The following is a 17,093-nucleotide window of genomic DNA, read 5'->3' on the forward strand; positions in this document are numbered from 1 at the left end:
ATGCTGGGATTACAAGCGTGTGCCACCATGCCCTGGCTGCGTGCATGCATTTCATCTGCACATAGAAACAGTAGAAGCAGCCTGGCACAGTAGTGTGTCTCTGAAGTCCCAGCTGCTCAGGAAGCTAAGGCAAGAGGATTGTTTGAACCCAGGAATTAGAGGTGAGCCTGTGAAATAGAGTAGGATCCTTGTATTCCAAAATGTCCATTTAAGAATCATAGATGTTCATTTTAAAAATATTGTCCATCTATTTTCTTTCTACCCAATACATTTCAGATTATTTTTCTTAATTTCTTTTATTGCAATGCTTCTTGAAATTTGGTCTCTAAACCAGCAGCATCCACACCGGAATTTGTTAAAATGCAGATCCTCAGTTCTCATCCAAGACCTACTAAATTAGAAATTGAGGCAGAGCTGAAAACTGGCCCCTTGAGGTGACTCAGATGATGTTCACTGTTGAATACTGTTGAGAAAGGGTAGAAGGCCTGCAGTCGTGGCTTCTGGGGAAGTGGAAGAAGGAAGGTCACTTGAGCTCAGGAATTACGACCCACCTGGAAAATAGAGACAAGCCATGTGCTCTAGAAAAAAAAGCAAAGGAAGAGTGCAGACCAACTTTATCTGGGATAAATAACAAGTAATTTTAAATGAGACTGTGAAATATTCTTTAGGAAACTCCACAAAAGTGAAAGTAACATCTTTTAATTGGTAATTTATCATCTTATATGTAAGAGAATAGGATGGTAGATTCTAAAAGAAATAATACTTCTGTTTTTGCCTATTGAAAAAAATTCCAGGAAACAATGTTAGGTAGGGAAAGGAAGGAAAGATTCTGAACCTTCTACATCATTTGTGACTTAGCCATGGAGCATATAGATAAATTATTGACCTGATTGGCAAGGACCCACTCTTAGATACTATTCAAGCAAAAGTTTAGCATATGCATAGGGCTCTTTTTCATGCTATTCTCTTTTCCAGGTATACAGCCTAAAGTCAACCACTGGACCAAAGAAGTCATCACAAGATTTCAGATGTGTGTTGCAGGGATAAAACTCCAAGCCAGAGTGGTTGAAATCACTGAAAAAGGGGTGGGAGTTGAGCTCACTGATCTTTCCTCTTCCTATCCCAGTATAATTAGTGATGTTTTGGTTAATGAGCATCTGGCTGTGAAAGCTAGTTCACCACACAAGGACCTGCCCAGTAACAGACCTGTTAATAAACATAATCAAGTTGACACGGGAGAGCTTCAAGGTAACAGCTAAACCATTATTTAAATTTGATTTAGCCTTGGCTTTGAGACTATGAAAAGTTTTCTATCTTAAATAATGGTTTTCCAGTACAGATATGCCTTGTCAGTATAGATTCGTAATAGGCCATAAATTTAATATTAATTTATTGGAATATGATTTTAAACAAGTGCTGATTTTTCTTATCAGGTAAATATGTATCGTAACAGGTACATGTCTCGGGGTTTGAGTAAACTGGAATTATATTAAATCATAGTACAGAAATGGAAGTATGCTACAGAAATCATATATGGTAATACTCTAAATAGTAACAGGAATGTAATAGTTCAAAGATTCTTATAGACCGAACACTTTTGTAATACCCATATAATCCCTCAGATTGAATAGATTGTTTTGTGAAATACAGATTCCTCAATTTGAGAGTTTGGGAATGCTGCTGGTAGTTGATAAATTGATTCGGATAATTCACTGGGGAAGAAGTGTAAACTTTATTTCTTGTAAGACCTGTACCTTTTATTTCTCCAGCAGAGCACTGGAAGACGATAGAATTGCCAGTTGATAAAACTGTACAAGCCAGCATACTAGAAATCATAAGCCCCAGCTTGTTTTATGCCATCCCAAATGAGTTGCCGGGTAAGGTGCCACACCTGTGAAATGTGTGTGTTTACGCTTCCTTCTAACTATGGGGAAGAAGAGGTCGATAGTTTTTAAGGAAAAATTGATAATACTTCAGGCAAATTCAGTTATAAAAGCACAAAAGGGAACTTTCAGGGGGTGCCTGTATTCAGCACTTAATGGCTGGGTCTTATCAGCCTGTAGATCTCCATAACAAAACCAATGGCCTTAAGTACCATATAATTTCTTACTTAAAAACACGTCACCTGTATTGAATTCTACTAATCTAACCTCCTACAACTATTTAGGTGAGTTTGAATCAAAACTGCTTAGATATTTTGAAAGACTTAGTAATTAGTTCATAATCAGAATGTTTTAACACTAATCAAGTAAAGCAGCATACAAAGATGGGTGTTTAGCTGGGCGTGGTGGTACACACCTGTAATCGCAGTACTTGGGAGGCGGGGACCAGGAGAATTGCGGATTTGAGGCTTACACAGTGTAACTTAGTGAGACCCTGTTTCAAAATTTAAATAGCCAGGTATGGTGCCACACCTATAATCCCAGTACTTAGAAGGCTGAGACTGGAGGATCCAGGTTCGCGGCCAGCCTCAGCTACTTAGACCTTGTTTCAAGATAGAAAAAAAAAAAATTTTTTTTTTTAAATCGGGCTGGGGTATAGCTCAGAGGTAGAATGTCCCTGGGTTCTATCCCCAGTACCACACACACAGAAAAATTTGTTTTTTAATAAAAACAGGTTGGAGGTATAATTCAAAGGAAGAATGCCTCTGAACTCAATCCCCACCACAAAAAAGTGGACTTTTAACTGGGTATGGGCTAACATTAGGAAAGCTCGTTGAATTCTTACTGGTACCACAAAAGCCATAGGCTCATTTTTATTTGTGCAAAAACCCCATGCAATTAAGTTCTATCATAGTAATAGTATAATCTTATCTAAGGAGTCAAATCTTTTTTTTTTTTTTTTTTTTTTTTAGTGTTTGGGAATGGAACCCAGGGGCATTCGCCCTCCAAGCTATACTCCCTGCCCTATTTTTAATCTTTATTTTGAAACAGGGGCTCACTGAATTGCAGAGGGCTCCACTATGTAGCTGAGGCTGTCCGCGAGCTGTGATTCTTCAGTCTCAGTCTCCTGAATGCCGCCACGCCCGGCTCATTTTTTTCTTAACATAAAGAGTATTAGTGGATTTGTGCCTGGTGTCTCACCAAATGTTTTTTCATTTCTCCATAGATACAGAATTGTAAGCCGAGCGTGGTGGCGCACGCCTGTAATCCCAGCGCTTGGGAGGCTGAGACAGGAGGATCGCGCAGGTTCAAAGCCAGCCTCAGCTACTTAGTGAGGCTCTCAGCAACTTAGTGAGACCCTGTTTCCAAATAAAGTATAAAATAGGTCGAGGAGTATAGCCCGGAGGTAGAAAAGCCTCAGGGTTCCACCCCCAGTACCACAAAATAAATAAATAAATAAATAAAGAATTGTAGCTATACATACTACTATCCATGTAGATAATCCTTTACCCTCCTTGATGGTTAATCTAATAGTTAACTCATTCCTTACCAGTAGAATGTGTGATGGTTAATCTTACCTGTCAACTTGGCTAAGGGATGTGTAGAGAACTGGGAAAACGTCATTTCTGGGTATGGATAAGTTGGCATTTGAATTGGTAGACTGAATAAAGAACTTCCTTCACCCCACCCCTAAAATAATAATTTTCAGTACTTTAAAGCTGAAAAGAATGAAGCTTTGTTTCAAATAATCAAACTTAGAATTGCAGTAAGACCAATAAATGCTCTTAAGTTTATCTCCAGTATTACAAAAAAATCATTTTTAGTTTGTTATAGTAAAAAGCAGAAAGCTGGGCATGGCAGCACACACCTATAATCCCAGCACTTGGGAGGCTGAAACAGGCGGGTCACAGGTTCAAGATCAGACTCAGCAATAGCAAGATTCTTGATAACCTAGGGGGAGAGCCTGTTCAAAATTTTAAAAAATGAATGGATGAGGTCATGGCCAGGAGGTAGAAAGCCCCAGAGTTTAATCCCTAGTACAAAAAAAAAAAAAAAAGAGAGAAAAGGCATAGGTTCAGGGTTGATTCTGACAGAATATTGTAGGATGAGTTGTAAGTAATATTTAGTATAACTTTATTAAGGACAGAACACTGAAAAGTACATAACTGTAAAAGTACAGCTTAATAAGCACTAGTATAACCATCCTGATCAAGAAATTGGACCACCAGGGGCTTCCTTCGTGTCCCTGCCCAATTTTGCATCCTTTCTACAAAAGGCTACCAACAGTGGGCATATTTATTATGAAAATATATGTAGCTGTAGTGGTGCATACCTGTAATCCTAGTTACTTGGGAGGCAGAGGCAAGAGGATTGCAAGCTCAAGTTCAGCCTGGGCAGCTTAGCTGAGTCCTTGCATCAAAATAAAGGACAGAGCATGTAGCTCAGTGGTAGATCACCACTGGGTTCAGTCCCCAATATCATATGTGAGATGTATATGTAGTTGTATGTATATATACGTATGTGTATCCACACATGTATGTATGTGAATATATGTATATGTTTATATATTTTTAATAGTTTTAATGGGTTAGACTTGACATCTTTTATATACTATTGTTAATAGTGGTGTTGGAAACATTTTCACAAAAATTTGCTTCTATTTTAGAAAATCAAGAAAAACTGTGTATGCTGACAGCTGAACTGTTAGAATATTGTAGTGCTCAGAAAAGTCAACTGTCATATAGGCCAAGAGTTGGAGATGCATGCTGTGCCAAATATACAAGTAAGCTTCTTGTAGATAAAATATTAGAGAAACACTGAGTCTGTTTTTTATGTGAGGTGACATAGATTTTAGAAGTTTAGATGCACATTTCATTGTTTAGAAACATTAAGAAAAGCCAAGTTCTGAATTTAATTCATACGTTGGGTCATTCAGCTTTTCTATATAGGTGCTTTTTAGGCAAGAATATAGGTAGACTTACACAAATCTATCAGTACATATAACCAGCTCTAGATAACCATATTCTATTATGGTGGGTTAGTCAATTGAGTGATATATACTCCCTCCATATGTAGAGGGCAGTGTATGTGACCCTGCTGAAAGAGGAATGAATGGCCTTGGAGCCAGACCCGCTGATCAGAGTACACTTTCCCTATTCTTCTGGTCAACATTTCCTGCTAACAAATTCCTTTCCATATACATAACATTCTGGGTATTCTGACTTGTTTCTTTGAAGTGAGGCTGAAGCCTGTTCACAGGGCTGCTTTCGGTTTCAACATTCAGGCACACTGGTACCTGTGCTACTGGGGCATGAATGGGCTTGGCTCATGCCGCTTGGTTCCAGGGCAGATGGGACTGGTGGCAGGGAGGCAGCCAGCCAGGGCTGGAGATGAGGTCCAGGGGACTCATCCTGGAGGCCGAGCTCGGGGATCTGCCACCAGGCTTGAGTCCATCTTTCCAAAGCAGCAGCCTTCCTCAGTTTTGGGCTCCTGGGGCTTTGACCCACCTGCTCTGATCACGTCCCAGAGCTCCCACAGCCGCTTTTGTCGATGAATGGCTTTGTGTGGAATTGTTTTGGTTGGAGAGGTGCAAGCCAGGGGCCTCATACTGACCTCTTGCTGACGTCACCCCCTGGTTTTGCCTTTCCCCTGACAATTCAGTCTGCACTCCCTCCCTTTCTCTTCCCAATAGAAGTTGTGACTTTTGGTTAGATAAGTACTATGTCTGTCTTTGAGGACTTCATAAACACCACTCACAGCTGAGCCGTGCAGTATTCTGTGATTGTTTTTCTTTTGCTACTTCTGTTTATGTTCTATGTAGTTTCACTAATTACCTCCAGTTCTCTGCATCAGGATAAGTCCTCTCAAAGACCTTGGTGTACTGTTCTACACCTGTCCTCCTTGAGGCAGCCTTGGCCTCTGCCCTGCTTCCGCCCACACTGCTGCCCACACTGCTGCCCTCAGCCCACGGCTGTCGCTCCTGGGGTTTCTTCCCATGGTGCTGGGGATTGGACTTCTCCCACTCACCTAGTCAACTACTTTCCTCCACCCTCCCTCCCTCCCCTCAGCTTTTCTTTTACCTTTCCTTTTTATTTGACTCCAGTATTTGGGTGGGTCTTATCCCCTAGAAGCTGAGGAAGTGCAGATAATTTTATTCTCTCCTGTGAATAAAAGTCTTTATTCTACCCTAGGGGGAGAGGGGAGGAGAGAGGACGGGGGGAAGAGAGATTTCCTCAGTTTCATCTGTTCGAGGGTATCACTGCCATTCTTTTGATTTTCATTATCTTCTTTGCTCTCTGTCTTTGCCCAAAGTCCTGTTTTGGACTCCTCGGCACATTAGAGGCTTTCTTCAACTATCTGGGGAGCCTTTGCTGCTCACGCATGAGTGAGGGTGGAGCACTAGCTAGTTACCCCGAGTTCTTCATGTGTGGGCTGCCTTCAGTGTGGAGTGGTGTGGCTCTGCCATTTCACTGGGCACTGGCAGTGTGGACATCTTGACATGTTCTTACCTGGGAGACTTGTCTCCTGCCTGGAGGGCACAGGTGTTCTCGGCGAGTTCTCCCTCCTCTGCTCGGCCTCCTGTTCCCCAGTGCACAGCCTCTGGGAATGAACCTCTCATCTTCTGCCCTTGGGTAGGAAGACATGGTGTAGGCCATTTCAAAATATATGAGCATTTGGCTCACCATTCTCTTTAGTAACTTTAATAATAGATATTATATGTACATGTATGTAAGAACTAACATCTCTTCATGTTTTAGACAGTATCTGCTTCCTGTGACCGATCCTCCTTTCCAGCTCCAACTTGACTCTTGCTGTCGCACCAGTTATTGAACCTTGGGGCTGGGGTTTGAGGTGCAGACAAGATGCTGCTTGGCTTCCCCTCTGCCAGCCTCAGTTGACCTACCTTGGATCTTCAGTCATTTCTACTCACACATCTGTTTGCCAGACTTCCTATATTACAGGGTGACCCTCTCTCTTGGTCGCTGTTCTTGCAATTAAAATGAAATTCTATTGGCTTTTTAATAGTATTTGGAAGGAACAGAGGTCAGTCTGAACTCTAACCAGAAATCTTGGCATGAGTCTTCAGTGATGCAGATGACTTACAGGGAGCCATCTTAAGGTAGGAGGGTCATTGACTCATCTCTCTGCTGAGACTCCACTCTCCTTTCAGGTGACGACTTCTGGTACCGTGCAGTTGTTTTGGGAGCATCGGACTCTGATGTGAAGGTGCTCTATGTGGATTACGGAAACATCGAAACTCTGCCTCTTTCCAGAGTGCAGCCGATTACTGCCAGCCTTCTGGAGCTCCCTTTCCAAATCATTAAATGTTCACTGGAAGGTAGACAAGGCACTCTCCAACTTAGGTGTCTTGTGGGATTTTCTTTCCTCTTTGTATTTTATAGCTCCGAATCCGAGTCAAGTGGGTATTTCAGTTAACTGCTCAGATTTCTAAGTGGCGAGCAGAATTTCCTGAGAAACTCCCTATGTTGTTTATTCTTTCCCGCTCATAGGCACTGTCTGTTCCACGGCTTATTTTTCAGAGCATTGCGGTTCAGAGATTGCTCTGTGGCAAGTGCGTAGAAGGACACGGGGTGGGGTATGCACTGAGGTGGTCTGACCCCCGGCCCGGGGCCTTGCCATCTCGTCATGGCTCTCGTCAGGGACTAGGTACCTCTAAATTGTGCTGTCTTGGGCCATCTTCCTGTGCTTATTATAGCCTAACTCGACATTCAAGTTAAGGGAACTCAAAGAGTAGCTTTTACTGTTACTTCTGGTCTCCTTTTGTGTGCATGTGGTACTGGGGATGAAGCCCAGGCCTTCTTACCTCAGTGCTACACCTCCAGATCTATTTTTTTTTTTTGATACTTCATTTGGAAATAGGGTCTCACTAAGTTGCTGAGAGCCTCACTAAGCTGCTGAGGCTGGCTTCGAACCTGTGATCCTCCTGTCTCAGCCTCCCAAGTACTGGGATTACAAGTGTGTGCCACCACACCCGGCTTATTTCTGATCTTTTTACTCAACGGCCCACATAGACGGTGTCACACAGATTGCTTTTTGATTGCTAAAATTTGCCTTGGTTTTGACTCCAAAAATTACCTTTCTTTGCTTCTCCCTTTAGAGCATTGGGGACAAGCACTGTGCCTGTTTGGTGGCCCCTAAGCCTAGGTTAGTGCTTAGCACCTGATACCATTCAGTGTTTGTGGAATAAGTTTGATTTTTCTGATGCAAAAACAGTAGTACATCAAAGCATACCTAAACTCAGCTAAAGGCAATAATTCAATTATCTTTAGATAATATATCTTAAGTTCAAGCTTTTATAGGGACTTGAAAACTAACCACAATCTTCCATTTTTTTCTAGGAATGATGGAATTGAATGGAAGTTGTTCTCAATTAATGATAGAGCTACTAAAAAATTTCATACTGAATCAGAATGTAATGCTTTCTGTGAAAGGAATTATTAAGAATGTTCACACCGTGTCAGTTGAGAAATGTTCTGAGAATGGTACTGTCAGTGTAGCTGATAAGCTGGTGATGTACGACCTGGCAAAAAACATCACATCTAAAAAGCAAAGTGCTTTCAGTAATGGTATGTTTTTCCCGTGTGATTAATACCAGATGTGTGATGCGTAGTGAGAAGAGCACCTAGTTGACCTGTTTCCTCATTCTGTGTGGCTACACGCACACACCTCTTCCTCTTCTACCAATCGTGTGGCAGGGCTCTGATACCTGTTGCCCCTGCGGAGCAGGGCTTGAGGGCACAGGCCTCCTGCTCCCTCTGGGTGGTCCTTGGGTCAGCTCAGCAGTGCTGTCCTGAGAGCTGATGACCCAGATCCCAGTCAAAATGAGAACTCGCATTGTTGAGATTGGATTTTCTTGCTGCTTCCAAAGATGTGTATTTGGCAGACCTGCCCTTACCCAAAAGAGGTCCCTTATGTAATAGAGGGTCTAACCCTTGAAGCACGGTTGTTAATTTGCAAAAACCTAGGTCACAGCAGCAGGTAATATTGAGTACCAAATGGGCAGGTCTTGTTCTTTGTGTGTGAAGCTGGGTGTGAGGCAGATGGACCTGTTCAGGGTGAGGCTTTTCTCATGTATGTTGAAAGTTAGTAATGCCTTTTTTTAAAATTGTTTTTAGATAAGATACATAGGATGAATTGCTGCTGCACACAGTTACAGAAACAAGTGAGTATAATTTTCTTTAAGTGGAAATATGCTCTTAACACTTAGAGATAAAATTATACTATTTCTGCCTGGTGTGGTGGCACACACTTGTAATCCCAGCATAGTGAGGCCCTTTGCAACTCAGTGAGACCCTGTTTCCAAATAAAGATTTAAAAATGGGGCTGGGGATGTAGCTTGGAGGTAGAATGCCCCTGGGTTCCATCCCCAATACTGCAAAAAAAAAAAAAAAAAAATTACACTATTTCTTTTTTATCCATAGATTGAGAAACATGAGGAGATTCTTCTCTTTCTCTTAAACAATCCAACCAGTCAGAATAAATTTATTGAAATGAAAAAGCTGCTGCTAAAAAGTTAAGGTAAGCTTGATGTCTTTGTCGCTTCTGTAACTGCCTATAGGATGACCCCAGTTGTACTTTCAGGATAAAACTCGAGGGTTTTATGTGTTTTATGAGACATCATGATGTGAGCTTGGCTGTGATGCTTTTTAGTCTTCTAGGTATGATCTGATAGTTCTCCTGACACTCCCTGTAGATATGAGCCAGGGTATTTGGGTAGTCAAGGCCTTTCCTTACTCTTTGATTTTTGAGAAGGCTTGGATGCTAGCATGTAGCGGGATTGCGAAGACTGTTAGGAGGTGAAGTTTACACTCAGACTGGGTCTAGGTTTGAAATCACCCCAGATCTCACTTGTGCACATCACCACAAATAAGTTTGTCACTTTTTGTGCTGAAGACCTAAAGGGCTTAGAACAGAAAGTGGGTACAATGACAGTAGATTGCGTTTCAAACTGACTCCTGTCCCCTCTTTGGGCTGTGGTGCCTCTGGTGCGTAAAGAACGTTCTGGTGACTCTAAACCAGTGCTCGTTCACGCGTTCCCTTTCCTACTGTCTGGGCTCCTTTGTACCAATATGGCCCTCAGAAGTTCCTTTATGATGGATAGCCAGTTAAAACTCTGGTCACACTAGAATTATCCTCCTTGCAGTTCACATAATGGAGCTGATACAGTTTTAGCCACCACAAAGGAATATGAATCACTCCGTGTCTGTGCTTTTACTGGCCCGCACACTTCCTCTTAGGCTGTTTGGAGACAACCCATAGTCCAGGTAGCTCTTGGTGACTGTTTGATGGGTGCGGTTACTCTCAAGTAGGATTCAACAGTTTTAAAACATTTTTCCTGTGGCAATGCGCTGTTATGTTTGTTCTTAAGAAAGTACAGTTGAGTTCTAAGCTAAATGTCATTAGTACAGGATTAAAGTTTTGAGTCCCATGATTTATTTACTAAGTTGGGGTTATATTTAATAAATTCTGACTTAACAGTTGCAATTTTAACTTTAAGGCCTTTCTAATGCACTAAGTTTTGGTGCTGACTACTGTTTTCTGTGCTTAAGTTTAAAATCTGAACCTTAATGGTAATTCTAATGGCATAGGCTTGAGAGACGTGCAGTGGCGCAGATCCCTGGGCTTTAGTCCCAGCATTGCACTTTTAATCCAGCTGGTGAATGTGTATGTGCTTTGGTTTATCTTTTGATAGACGTTTCCCATAAGGATATTGAGAGTGGTTACACACAAAATTTAAGATGAAGCCTGTATTTTCTATTGTCTCTAGATCGATTAGAGATGGCTTAGTAGCTATAAGAAAACAAAAACAAAACCCTTGTTTTAAAAGTATAAATAGGCTTTCCCCTACTGTAGGAATAAACACACACTTTGCCTATCTTTGATTTTTTTTTTTTTTTTTTGTACTGGGGATGGAACCCAGGGGCATTCTACCTCCCAGTGACACACCCAGCCCTATTTTAAAAAATTCTTTATTGAAACAGGGTCTCACTGAGTTGTAAAGGGCCTCACTAAGTATCTGAGTCTGGCTTTGAACCTGCGAAATCCTCCTGTCTCAGCCTCCCGAATGCTCGGATTACAAGCGTGAGCTACCACGCCCGGCTTGCTATTTTTGAATACAGTGATTTACAATTAAACTATTAAATAAAGTTTTCTAGAAATGATGCAGTATTTGCATTTTCAAACACATTTTCTCTACCTCTAGGAATTTAAAGGTGAGAGGCAGCAGGTAATTTGGACAGTGCCTTATTTACATACGTGTGTATATCAAGTCACATGCTTAACCTTCACAGTACTTTTTTTTTTTTTTGGTACTGGGGGTGGAACCCAGGGGCTTTCTACCTCCAGGCTATACTCCCAGACCTATTTTATACTTTATTTGGAAACAGGGTCTCACTAAGTTGCTGAGAGCCTCACTGAGTAGCTGAGGCTGGCTTCAAACCCGTGCGATCCTCCTGTCTCAGCCTCCCAAGTGCTGGGATCACAAGCGCACGCCACCACGCCCAGCCTCACATTACTTGTAAGAAGAAAGACCTCATTTTACCGATGAGAAAGCTTAGGTTCCTGGTTGCTCAACATCACGTACGCAGGCTGCCAGCTAGGCCTTAAGGCTCAGGTCTGCGTTCTCCTGCCTGCCTTCGCCGGCTGCTGCCTGTATGCTGTGCTGCACAGCATCCTTGAGATAAGGTTGGTTCTGTAGGCCATGAAACGCAATCACTGTGGTTCTTAACATCTGTTTTAAGGACAAACAATCATATATTCACTTTCAGCTGAAATTGCACGTTAAACAAATGTACCACTACAACTCAGACTGTTTATATTGCCCTTAGCAAATAAGAGCTGTTGGTGCTTTCCTTCAAATGTGAAAACGACTTTATTGATGTGTTAGGAATTTAACCATCTCTTTGAGCACTGTTACAAAGGTCGTTTTCTGTCACCACAGCACTCTTATTTCAGCGATGTACAATTACACTGTTAAATTCCTCCAGATTGACGTGGTATTGACACTTGCAAACACATTGTCTTTACCTCCAGGAAGAATATACAGGTGGGAGGCGCTAGGCAAGTGCATCTTGACCGTGATGAAGGAAGCGCGCTTACAGCACCGTGTGTGCTCTGTTCTCTTCCAGAAGCAGCGGTCCCCGAAACAAACACTTGGAAGGAAGAAACAGTGAAGACGGGCTCAGGAAGCGTGGCGTCTGTGTTTGCCTGCTGGAAGCTTTCCTTCATCTGCTTTTTCCTTAGTGACTTTTATGCCTCCGCTTGGTTTGCTTGCCACTATTTTGTTGAATTGGGTTTTTCCACCTCTCAAGTTCTTTGCACCAATCGTGCATAAAAGATTTCTCCCAAATTCATGGGAACACCTGGAAGGGGGATAAAGGGCTTTCTAGTATATTCATAACTTTGTTTTCTTTTGCCACACTGGGGGTTGAACCCAGGGCTTCACACATGCTAGGCAATTGCTCTACCATTAAGCTACACCACAGTCCTACAATTCTGAATAAGTCTAATGGCCGGTAGATAGGATTTGTATCATTTTATGTATATTTGAAATATTTCCCAGTAAAATATTGCCTGCACCCCTGTCATCTGCCTCTTCCACATGATGCCTGTTGTGTGGTTTCTCACGCCTTTGCAGCGTGCTCCTCTGTTCCTCTCTACTCTGGGGTCCTCAGCTCCTGTTCTCCATCCTCTGTTAGGCTGCTTTCTTTTGGACTTGGAGTTTGGAGTCTGTCCTCAGGTCTGGGCCACTACGCTGGGAAGGGACTTTTGCCCCTGTTTAGATTCTTTCAGATCTGTAGCCAGATTTTTTTGTGTGTGTGGTACTGTAGAAAGGATTTACTGTTCTCTGAAGCACAGATACAGTTATCAGTTTACATTTAAAAAGTGAGTTAGGAAGCTGGGCGTGATAACGCATGCTGGTAATCCCAAACTGGGCGTGGTAACGCATGCTGGTAATCCCAGGGAGGCTGAGACAGGAGGATCTCAGTCCATGATCAGTCTCAGCAACTTAGTGAGGCCCTCAGCAACTTAGTGAGACCTTGTTTCAAAATAAAGAATAAAAAACCGGGCTGGAGGTATAGCTCAGAAGTAGAATGCAGAATGCCCCTGGGTTCCATCCCCAGTACTAAACAACAACAATAACAAACCAAAAAAAAAAAAAAAAAACCAAACAAAAAAACAAACTGAGGAGTATGTATTTTTCTTGAAGCACGTAATCTTAAATTCTCCTAAATCCACATATGCAGAATTATGGGGCAGCTGACTGGGAATCTATGATTTGAGTGTCAGGTTGTGGCAACCTGACATATTGGCGCCAACTCAAAGTAGATGCTTCAAGGACAGGAGTTTTGTTGATTTTCAATTTGCTATTATTGGTAACGCGCAGTAGCTATTCTGTTAGGTGGAAGTTTTCTTTATGTAAAAAGTTGTTCAGACATTTACGTGTTCTGTGTTAAGTTTGTACTGCTTTGCCCAGTAAAATTCAGTTTGCTCATCAGCCACCTCGTGTATTTATTGCTGTATTTGTTGTTTTCCTCTTTACTGGCACTTGTCAGAACACTGGGTTCTCAGTGTGGTCACACCTTCTGCCTGCTGCATTCCAACCAGAATGAAGTGTGCAGGACAGCTGTGGAATTACAAAACTGACCATTTTATTAAGGACAACTATTCAAAGATCACACCAAAAAAGTACAAGTCGAAATTTGTTCCTTCAAATCCAGGGTTGTATGATACGGCACTAAAAACTTGAAACTGTTTGAACTGAGCTTTATATTATTTGGTGATTCAACTATTTGCCTTATTCCCAAAAAGAGATGAATCTCACCTGGGTCATTAGTCTCAAAAATGGAGGTGTGGGTTGAATATATCCTGGACTAACTTGAGATCAATAGGTTTAAGATGCTTCATTTTAATATGACAGCTGCATGTATGTTTCAGTTCGTGCTTATTGAGCCCAGGTATGTGCCTGACGCTGTGGTTGGTGCTGGATTCATTGCTTAGTGTGGTCATTTAATTCCGGAGGCTGTCCTGGTCTTCAGGTCCCTTCAGAAGAGCTAGTTATTATAGATAAGTACACTACAGCTGGGACCATACATCCAAGCAAATAGTTTGTTCTTGGGTGGAGGCCTTATAAATATTTAGTGAAATCTCTATAGTTGCTGGAGAAGATTAAATAAACTCTCAAAGGCCAAGGGGAAAAGGCATATATTCCATATGCCTTTCATTTTGGTGGGATTCTTTTGCTGCAGCAGCTAAAAACGTAAGAAGCCTTAATAAGATTGTGAATAAGGGTGATTACTACCTGAAACTGGGCTCTCTTGGTGCATAATAAATGCTCCAGAAACGGACACATGAAGATGCCAGCAGCAGTGCCAACTTCCAGAGGATCGAAGTCACTGAGATGCCAGCCACGCTCAGTGCTCCAATGGGCTGTCGGAAGTCAGCACAGCTGCCTGGGTCTGGCAAGCGGAGGTCTGGGATCCGCCAAAGGTGGCTCCTGGGCTCCTTAGGAGACGTTCTGCAGCTGGGCTTCACCCGAGCACTGAAGGAGTTGTCTTGGGGCTGATTTTTTATTTTTCTAGATAAAGGAGTTAGAAGGCAGCCTGTAGTTCTAACACGCAAAAGAAAGAGTGGTAGGATAAGTTTGCCTGTTGGGATTGAAACGAGTTTGGGTTGGCAGTGGGATGACTGCCCACCTGCACCAGGTGGGACTGCGATAGGCTCGCCCAGACAAGTGCTGAGGTCTCCTGCATCGCTCAGGTTATGTGTAGGCGCTTCCGTCACCTTCCCGAGGGAAGCCGCCGCTTTCTGACAACCTCCTCAAACTGGTTTCATTTAAATAAAGTCTTAGCTGCCCAGCCTCAGCCCAAAGCAAGCCTGTGCTTGCTTCTTAATACTGAGACCCAGAGGTGACGCTGTCTTGAAAACCATGTGGCGAAAACTGAAGAAAGTGCCGCTGGCTTCCTAGGATGTGTGCACAGCCCACCAGTAAAGTAAATGGTGGATTCCAAAGCTTCCTAGAGTCAGGCAAGGACAGGAGCCCATTCTGCCCTCCAAGGTGCACAGGTTCCTATTAAAACTTTAATTTCTATTAAAATTCATTAAGGCATGCATATACAGGGAAACTAAGCAAAATTTGTAATCCTGGTAATCTGGAAAGGAGATGGTAACCTCAGAGAAGCAATGATAGAGCACACAGCGGTTCTGAATGTTGGTTGCATGACTGTTACCCTCGCCTTGGCCTTCGCAGGAATTCTGTTTATTCAGCCAGAAAACATCATTCGCCAAAAGCAAACTCACCATAACGACACAATTCTGGCTGTCTTGAGTTGGCACACATACCAGTTTTAGAAACAACTGATGGCTATTCCAAGCCCGCAGGAGCCTTACTCTGGGACGGCAGCCTTTCTGCACCTCCTGGCCCATCGCAATTTAGGTTTCTTCCCTTGTGCTTAGCTCCGCAGAACTTGGCCTGGCTCAGTTTTGCTGCTTCTGGAACACTTGGGAACTGGGCCCTTTGCTGCCTCTGGGATGGTCACCTGGCCAGTTAGTAGGCATTGCTGCTGGGCGTGGTGGCCCACGCCGGAAACTCAGTACTTGGGAGGCCGAGACAGGATCACAGGTTCACAGTCAGCCTTGCAATTTAGTGAGGCCCTCTTCAACTTAGTGAGACCTTGTTTCCAAATAAATCAGGCTGGGGGTGTAGCCCAGAGGTAGAATGCATCTGGGTTCAGTTCCTAGCACCAAAAAAACAAAAAACAAAACAAAAAAAAAAACATCGCTTTCTGTCCTTTCTCAACAAGGCTTGGGGTCCGCTGTGTGGGTTCAGAGAGAGATGCATGACGGTGCAGGTCTGTGAGGTGTTCTTCATTTCGCGTGTGCTTTTCTGATTTTGTTTTCCTCTCTTCAATGAGATTTGCAGTGTTAAAGTTACCAGGACCAATTTCACGGTTCATGTCTGGTAAGCTAGAAACTAGTTGAAAACTACAGACTGAACCACAACTTAAAATGTGTGTGTGTGTGTGTTGCTAGGGATTGAACCCAGGGGAATTCTACCTCTGAGCTACACCTCCAGCCCTATTTTAAAAATATTTATTTAGAAACAGGGTCCCACTAAGTTGCTGAGGGCCTTGCCAAGTTGTTGAAGCTGTCCTCAAACCTGTGATCATTCTTCTGTCTCAAGATTTCCAAGTACTAGGATTACAGGTGTGTACCGCCAGGCCTGACACTCACTCACTCTCTCTCTCTCTCTCTCTCTCTCTCTCTCTCTCTCTCTCTCTCTCTCTCTCCGATACTGGGAATTGAACCCAGAAACAATCTACCTCTGAGCTACACCTTTAGGCCTATTTCGAGGGCCTCAGTAAGTAGCTGAGGCTGTCGGTGAACCTGGATACTCCTGTCTCACCTTCCTAAATCCTGGGATTAGGCAATTTCATATGATGCATAAACATTCTTGAACTATATTTTTTAGCCTAAAAATTTGCCTTCTTGCCGGGCGTGGTGGCACGCACTTGGGAGGCGGAGACAGGAGGATCACACTGGTTCGAAGCCAGCCGGGCTGGCTTAAGAGACCCTGTTTCCAAATTAAAAAAAAAAAAAAGTATAAAATAGGTCTGGGAGTGTATCCCAGAGGTAGAAGGGCTTCCAGGAACCCCAGTACCAAAAAAAAAAAAAAAAAAAAAAAAAAGAAATTTGCCTTCTTATCCGGGCATGGTGGCGCCTGCTTGTAATCCCAGCATTTGGGAGGCTGAGACTGGAGGATTGCACAGTTTGGAAGCCAGCCTCAGCTACTTAATGAGGCCCTTTGCAACTAAGTGAGACACTGTTTCAAAATAAAGAATAAAAAATAGTGCTAGGGGTGACACTCAGAGGTAGAACGCCCCTGGGTTCCATCCCCAGGAGGGGGACTGGTGGGGGGGGGGATTTGCCTTCTTGCAGTTTATTTGGAGGAAGTAATTGGGCAAAAGCCCAAAAATATCAAATTACAATTCGATATCGAATAATAGATTAATAGCGAATTAAAGTTGAAAATTGAGTGTTCAACCATATAGCAGGGTAAATACATTTAGAACATTATGTAGTGTCTAAAAGCATAGATACTCAAAAAGGGAAGTGGGGAAAGCCGGTTAAGGTACAGAATACATGGAATGAACTAAAACAGGTGAATTCTTTGTAGGCAGAATGTTGGAA

General features: G+C 42.8%; 1 protein-coding gene across 1 annotated transcript in view; it reads left to right on the top strand.

Moving 5' to 3' along the window:
• TDRD1 (tudor domain containing 1) overlaps positions 1–9,421 on the top strand; it is a gene marked incomplete at both ends in the record, with an annotated part of 36,488 nt that extends 27,067 nt beyond the window's left edge. The window contains 7 exons of the mRNA XM_080694871.1: positions 976–1,248; positions 1,770–1,877; positions 4,549–4,665; positions 7,054–7,221; positions 8,243–8,470; positions 9,020–9,066; positions 9,326–9,421. Of these exons, the coding sequence (XP_080550997.1) occupies positions 976–1,248; positions 1,770–1,877; positions 4,549–4,665; positions 7,054–7,221; positions 8,243–8,470; positions 9,020–9,066; positions 9,326–9,421 (1,037 nt within the window). The remainder of the gene's footprint in view (positions 1–975; positions 1,249–1,769; positions 1,878–4,548; positions 4,666–7,053; positions 7,222–8,242; positions 8,471–9,019; positions 9,067–9,325) is intronic.
• Between the last annotated feature and the right edge of the window lie 7,672 nt (positions 9,422–17,093).

The sequence above is a fragment of the Muscardinus avellanarius genome (assembly GCF_963383645.1).
Source record: "Muscardinus avellanarius genome assembly, chromosome: 4".
In the NCBI taxonomy this organism is placed as follows: Eukaryota; Metazoa; Chordata; class Mammalia; order Rodentia; family Gliridae; genus Muscardinus; species Muscardinus avellanarius.